Source organism: Ictidomys tridecemlineatus, chromosome 8, assembly GCF_052094955.1.
Source record: "Ictidomys tridecemlineatus isolate mIctTri1 chromosome 8, mIctTri1.hap1, whole genome shotgun sequence".
In the NCBI taxonomy this organism is placed as follows: domain Eukaryota; kingdom Metazoa; phylum Chordata; class Mammalia; order Rodentia; family Sciuridae; genus Ictidomys; species Ictidomys tridecemlineatus.
Genome location: NC_135484.1, coordinates 106,789,140 through 106,796,708, shown reverse-complemented (window position 1 = coordinate 106,796,708; position 7,569 = coordinate 106,789,140). Strand labels below are relative to the sequence as shown.

Genomic DNA, 7,569 nt, shown 5'->3' with positions numbered 1-7,569 from the left:
AAGAAATAACTTCCTTTTTTGCAATTCATGTTTAATCAGGAACTGTACAACTTCATCTGCCATATTTTGGTTTGTTCCCAGGAGTTAACAGTTCCTCATTTACCACAGAAAACACAGATGCCAGAGGGTAGCGCAGCTGCTCCCAGCAAGCAATGTGGCTGCCTAGTCTCCAACTGGGTGGGGATGCTGAAGAGAGGAAGCAAGCTTTTCTGCTCCTTTCTACTGCTTCTGATAGGACAGGGAATGGATAGGATGGTGGCCCTGGCAAGTGGACCAGGGGAAAGGAGGGAAATGTTGGAAAAAGTTCTGTATGAGGAGAAACACATGGCAGGAAGATGGGAAAAAGGCATGGAAATGACCCATATTCAGATATAGTACATGAGGGAAGAAGAGAGGGAAAAAGGCAGTTCAGCAGGTCAATTAGATCTTTGATTAGCTATAAAAGAAACAGGTATCTGTAAAATACATGCAGATGCAGTCAACAAGTGTTGGAAAGTAAAGCTGGTAGGACAGTGGGAGGAGAAGATCAACTGTCCTTTTAATTTTGTCTCCTTTGTCTCAAACCTGGATTATAAAGGTATCAAATAAACACTGACCAAACACAGTGGGGTGGGGAGACATTGCTTTTAGGATACGGGTGTTGAGGGTAGCAAATCCATGCCAAATTAAAATTTCAAAATCGTGTGATCTACATTCTTGTCCACCTACATGCTATCCTAAACATCCTGCCATTTATTAGCTAAATGGTCCATCTAGTAAACAAGACAAAGTGTTGAGGGGGCTGGAAAAGAGCAGGAGTCAGCCAGTAGAGAGTCACAATAAGCCATTCCACTCCCTAGGACATGGAGAAGGTAAACTTTTATTTTGTTCAAGAGATCACCTCAGTATAACACTGCCTTTCCAGTCATCGCAGGCACAGTCACATCAACAGGCTAGAAAAGCCATCCCATTTCTGCGGTAGGCACTCTGTCAAAGAAAAAGAAATCTGCAATGAATTATCACATCAAGTCAAACAAGGAAAGAAGGCAAGAAGCAAGCAGAGCTTTCTTTCTGTTTTGTAGACTGCTGGCTATAATCTAGTAGGGTGCTTAATCTGAATATTTCTGGTAGCAAAGCTATAGCAACCATTCTATTACCAAAATCAGTGTGGTTAACAAGTGGTTAGTGGTGCTATTTTCGGAAAGTGGGAGACAGGCAAAGAAAGACATCCCCTTTTGTTAATTGATTGGGTTTGGTTAAACCAAAGAGATGTTGTGCTGAATCTGCTTCTTTCATAAACATATGTTATCTATTCAACATGCTCCAGAATCACTTATAACTATCTTAATAGCTTATAAATTACTGACTCATTTCATTATAGCCTTTCTAACCCTAATTTATAGTCTGAGTGAACAGATACCAACAGAGGGCTTACCTCTTCACTAAAATATGATCTTAGAATTCTGCACATAATAAAGAGTATGAAAAACTTGAACCCTTACATACTTTCATATACATACATATACTTACTGGTATAGTAATGTATATACATGGTATGATAAAATATTGCCATAAAAGAAAACAGGAAAATGGATAGGAATTGCAATAGTAAATGAATCAATGAAAAAAGCAAAACTACATGATTTTCATGTCAATAGTTTTTTTTTTTTTCTTTTCATTTCAGAACTGGAAAACACAGAGCCTCTTGTAAATTGTCCTGAATCTTATTTTATTCTAAAGTGGAAGAGAACTAAAATCCAGAACTTAGAAATAATACCCCCCTTTAAAAAATTAACTAACTAATTCTAATTAGGTATATATGACAAAATGCACTTTGATTCATTGTACGTGTATGGAGCACAACTTTTCATTTCTCTGGTTGTACATGATGTAGCATTGCACCATATGTGAAATCATACATGTACCTAGGGTAATAAAATCTATCATTCCACCATCTTTCCTGTCCCCAAGACCCTCCCTTGTCCCCTCCCTCTTCTTTGCCCAAAGTTCCTCCATTCTTCTCATTCACCGGCCTCCTCCAACCCCCTGCCATTATGGATCAGCATCTACTTATTAAAACATTCAGCCTTTGGGTTTTTGGGATTGGCTAACTTCACTAAGCATTATATTCTCCAACTCTGTCCATTTCCCTGCAAATGCCATAATTTTATTCTCTTTTAATGCTGAGTAATATTCCATTGTGTATATATACCATAGTTTCTTTATCCATTCATCTACTGAAGAGCATCTAGGTTGGTTCCACAGTTTAGCTATTGTGAATTGAGCTGTTATAACCACTGATGTGGCTGCATCACTATAGTATGCTGATTTTAGGTCCTTTGTGTATAGACCAAGGAGTGGGATAATTGGGTCAAAAGGTGGTTCCATTCCAAGTTTTCTAAGTAATCTCCATATTGCTTTCCAGCATAGTTGCACCAATTTTTAGTGCCATCAGCAATGTATGAGTGTACCTTTTCCCCTACATCATTGCCAACACTTATTATTGCTTGTATTTTTGATAATTGTCATTGTGACTGGAGTGAGATAAAATCTTAGAGTAGTTTTGATTTGCATTTTTCTAATTACTAGAGATGTTTAATATTTTTTCATGTATTTGTTGATTAATTGTATATCTTATTCTGAAAAGTGTTTGTTCAGTTCCTTAGGCCACTTATTGAATGGGTTGTTAATTTTTTTGGTGTTAAGTTTTTTGAGTTCTTTATATGTCCTGGAAATTAATGCTCTATCTGATGTGCGTGTAGTAAAGATGTTCTCTCACTTTGTGGGCTCTGTCTTCACATTAATGATTGCTTCCCTTGCTGAGAAGAAGCTTTTAGTTTGAATCCATCCCATTTATTAATTCTTGATTTTATTTCTTGTGCTTTAGGAGTCTGGTTAAGGAAGTCAGGACTTAAACTGACATGATGAAGATTTGGGCCTACTTTTTCTTCTATTAGGTGCAGAGTCTCAGGTCTAATTCTTAGGTCCTTGATCCACTTTGAGTTGAGTACTGTGCATGGTGAGAGAAACTATCACTATTTGTCAATGACATTATTCTGTACTTAGAGGAGCAAAAAAAAAAAAAAAACTCCAATAGAAAACTTCTAGAATTAGTAAATGAATACAGCAAAGTAGCAGGATACAAAATAAATATCCATAAATCAAATGTATTTTTATATATCAGTGATTAAACCCTCTGAAAAACAAGTTAGGAAACTACCCCATTCATAATAGCCTCAAAAAAAAAAAAACATCTTGGGAATAAATCTAACAAAAGAGGTGAAAAACCTATACAGTGAAAACTACAGAACATTGAAGAAACAAATTGAAGAAGATCTTAGAAGATGGAAAGATTTCTAATGTTCTTGGATAGGAAGAATTAATATTGTCAAAATGGCCATACTACCAAAAGCATTATACAGATTTAATGCAATTCCAATTAAAACCCCAACAACACTCCTCATAGAAATAGAAACAGCAATCATGGAATTCATTTGGAAAAATAAGAGACCCAGAATAGCCAAAGCAACCCTTAGCAAGAAGAGTAAAGCAGGAGGCATCACAATATCAGACATAGTAACAAAAATGACATAGTATTGGCACCAAATAGACATGTAGACCAATGGTACAGAATAGAAGACAAAGAGACAAGCCCACATAAATACAGTTATCTCATACTAGACAAAGGCTCAGAAAACATACATTGGCAAAAAGATAGCCTTTTCAACAAATGGTGCTGGGAAAACTGGAAATCCATATGAAGCAAAATTAAATTAACCACACCCCCTTTCACTGGCATAATTTGCATTATTTGAACTATAGCAGTCACATTCAGAGAATACACAACCCTCATTTTTTTCTACCATCTGTTTTCAGAAAAATGGAGAAAAATGATAAAATCTCATATTAGGGATTTCTGCCCCTGAAGCTAACAACTCTTGGGCTATTTGTGAAGCTGTACTCTTTCAGCCCAATGAATTTGTCATCAGCAGCCTAATTCTGAGAAACAGAAGAGGCAGGCTACTAGAGGTGCTCTGTTCATGGCTCTGGCCTAGGGACAAATCACAACAACAAAGCAAAAACTTTTTTTTGAGGACAGTAATTGAGGGAGAACTCTGAAAATCAGTAAGGAAATAATGGGAACCCTAAACAGCATAGAAGGTTTAGAGGGCAACCTAGAGGAAAGAACAAGCAAACAGTCACTTTAGCCCCAGCTTTTTAGTAGCCAGAGTAGAGGGGCTGGTGTATTTCTTTCTGGGAGAAGGCAAGCAGGAGAGTGCCAGCAGCCCCAATTATAGCAGCAGAACGGCAGTCCCAACAGTAAGAGAGGTGCACATCTTTAAGGCCTTTAAGTACAGTCCAGGGAGCTGGCTGGGATAAGAGTGATTGTTCTTCTCCAACGAAGGAACTCACTTGGGGCCTCCAACTCCTAGAACCCAAGCTGCCATAATACTGCTGGATATCATCTTGCCTTAGGGAGTGCAGCCACCTGCCCAACAGAGCCAACAGTCTCTGCCTGGTAACTGCTTCACTGGGCAGAAGACAGCCCTCTCAGTGTCCTGCAGCTTCAGGATCAGTGACTGCTGCAGCCACAAACTTGAGTCCCATCTGTTCTTGCTTCATGGGAATAAACTAGTAAAATATCCTCTTCAGCCCAAAGCCTTGAGACTATAGCTACTGGGACAAAGTCCCGGCTTTACCTGCACTTGTTCACTGGGAGCTGGGGAGATCCCAGCAGCCCCAAACCCTAGTACCACCTGTGTACCTTGAGTATACCTGTCAGGAACTCAGAAAGGTTTCCCACTACCTTGGGCCTGCAGATGCTGGTACAAACTAACCTGGTATCACTTCCACGCTTGTTTCTGGTAACGAAGGAAAGGTTCCATCCATGTTCTGCAGCTCCAGGACTGTGGTTACCAATCCCACAAACGTTGTCCCCACCAAAGCTTGCCCCACATGACCTAGGAATTCCTATCCACCTCCTGAAGCTCTAGGACCACAAATACCAATGCCCAAAGTCCCAAAATTACCTGTACTCATTCTGTGGAACTCAGGAAAGGTCTCCTTCATATCCCACATCTCCAGTATGTGAATAACAGTACCACAGGTCCAAATGTTACCTGCACATACCCTGAGGGTCCCAGGGAAGGTTTTTCACAGCCCATGGACTTGGAACCATAGCTGCTGATGCCAAAATCCCTGGGACTGCTTGTTCTTGTCCCTTGGGACCTGAAGAAGTAATCTGGGTCCTATAGCTCAATGAAAGTGGATAACAGCACTATTGATCTCAGCACCAATTGTCCCCTAGGACTTACAGAATGTCCCCTTTATGTTCCACAACCTCAAGTTTACAAATCCTGGTGTCACAGACTGCAGCATCACCTGTGCTCATCCCTGTAGTATGCGAGGAAGGTCTCATCTCATCCTGGGGCTCCAGAACTATGGCTACTGGTGCTATAGGCCCAGACATCTCCCCAAACCATCCTGAGAGTTCTGGGGAAGGTATCTTTTACATTCTATGGGGTCACATCCACAGTTGCTGACTGAAGGTTGTGGAGCTTCCAAAACAGAGTAGAACAAATAGAAGAGTATCTGTGCTTGAGGACAGGTCTTTTGAATTAATCCAGACCAAAAGAAAAGAATGAAGAAAGCGTACACAATGTCAAGACTTATGGGACATAACACGAGTTCCATAATATTTGTTAAGTGAACAAATATTTTCATTATGGGAATTCCAGAAGGTGAAAACAAGGGGAAGGGCATTGAAAACCTATGTCGTGAAATAAGAGATCAATAACTTCCCAAATCTTAAAAGAAAGAGATATGGACTTCCAGGTGCAAGAAGCTCAAAGGGCTGCAACTGGATTCAGTCAAAATAGACCTTCACCAAGGAATGCTCTAGTCAAAATAATTAGACAAAGAATCCTAAAAATAACAAGAGAAATAGCATCAAGTCACATTTAAGGGAATGCCCATTGGATTTAGGGCAGATTTCTCAGAAGAAATTTTATAGACCTGAAAAGAAAAGGGATGATATATTCAAATTACTGAAAGAAAAGAAAAATAAGTGAAATCACAAAAATAGTGAGAGGTAGAAACAAAATATAAAACAAGCAGAATATGATTAACAAAATGACAGAAAGAAGTTAAAACTTATCACTAACAACTTTGAATTTAAATGGACTAAATCAACCAATCAAAAGGCATAGACTGGTTCAATGGATAAAAAAAAGACCCAATTCTATGTTACCTACAAGAAACCCATTTTACTGGTAAAGATACACATAGACTAAAAGTGAAAGGTTAGTAAAAGAGAAGCTGTACAAATGGAAAACAAAAGTGAGTAGTTATATCCAATAAAGCAACAAAGTAAAAATTATAAAAAGAGATAAAGAATGCTGTTATATATTGAGGAAGGGTCAACTTAGCCAGAAGACATAAGAATGATAACTATGTATGTGCCTAACACAGGACCATCTATATAAAGCAAATATTAGATTTATAAAGAGAGATAAACTTTAAAAAACACAATGTTAGCCAGAATCTTCAACACTCCACTTTTCCCATCTATATAGACAGATCATACAAACAGAAAATCAACAAAGAAATACCTGAACCACATTTTAGTGCAAATGGACATTACACTGAACAGTGAATACACAGTCTTCTCATCAGCAAATGTATCATTTTCCAGTATAGACCATGTTTTAGTCAGCTTTTTCACTGCTGTGACCAAAGGACATGACAAGAACAATTAGAGGAGGAAAAGTTTATTTTCAGGCCCGTGGTTTCAGAGATCGTAGTCCACAGACAGCTGACTCCATTCTTTGGGGCCAGAGGTGAAGCAGAACATTGTGTGGCAGAAGTGTGAGGTTGAGGAAAGCAGCTAGGGACACGGCACCAGGAAGGAGAGAAGGGGTGGAGGGGAGAGGGTACGTGTGTGCTAGCTCTGTTCAGGACAAAATATATACCCCAAAGGCTGGTTCTCAGGGATCAACCTCCTCCAGCCACACCCTACCTGCCTACAGCTACTACCCAGTTAATCCCTATCAGGGTAATAACACACTGATTAGGTTAGGGCTTTCACAACACAATCAATTCACCTTTAAACTTTCTTGCATTGTCTTACACATAGCTTTTGGAGAACACCTCATTGAAACCATAACAGATCATGTTAAGGCTCCAAACCAAGTCTCAATGTGAAATTTTAAAATACTGAAATCACATCATGTTTCTTCTCAGGCCACAACAGAATAAAATAAGAATGAAAAGTATATAAATATATGAAAAAATTGAATGACATGCTCCTAAATGATGAATGGGTATTTGAATAAATTAAAAAGGGAAATAAAAAGTGTCTAGAAACAAATGAAAATGACAACACAACATGAAAATCTATGAGACACAACAAAAGCAGAACTGAGAGTGAAGTTGACAGTAATATAATATTTTGTAACAAATTCATACATCAACATGACAGATCTTAAATAAACCTAACAATGTATGTCAAGGACTTAGAAAAGTAAGAATAAATCCAAAATTAATATAAGAAAGAAATAATAAAGATCACAATCAAAGAAAAAAATAAGA

At 38.4% G+C, this 7,569-nt stretch overlaps 1 protein-coding gene across 5 annotated transcripts in view; it reads right to left on the bottom strand.

Annotated features, from left to right (window-relative positions):
• Positions 1 to 841: 841 nt before the first annotated feature.
• Positions 842 to 7,569, bottom strand: part of Supt3h (SPT3 homolog, SAGA and STAGA complex component) — a 478,415-nt gene continuing 471,687 nt past the window's right edge. For 4 of the 5 annotated variants that reach the window (XM_040282738.2, XM_040282741.2, XM_040282742.2 and 1 more), the window contains one exon: positions 842 to 985. In XM_040282738.2, the coding sequence (XP_040138672.1) occupies positions 920 to 985 (66 nt within the window). In that variant the 3' untranslated portion in view covers positions 842 to 919. The remainder of the gene's footprint in view (positions 986 to 7,569) is intronic. The other variant, XM_040282740.2, reaches the window with a different exon arrangement.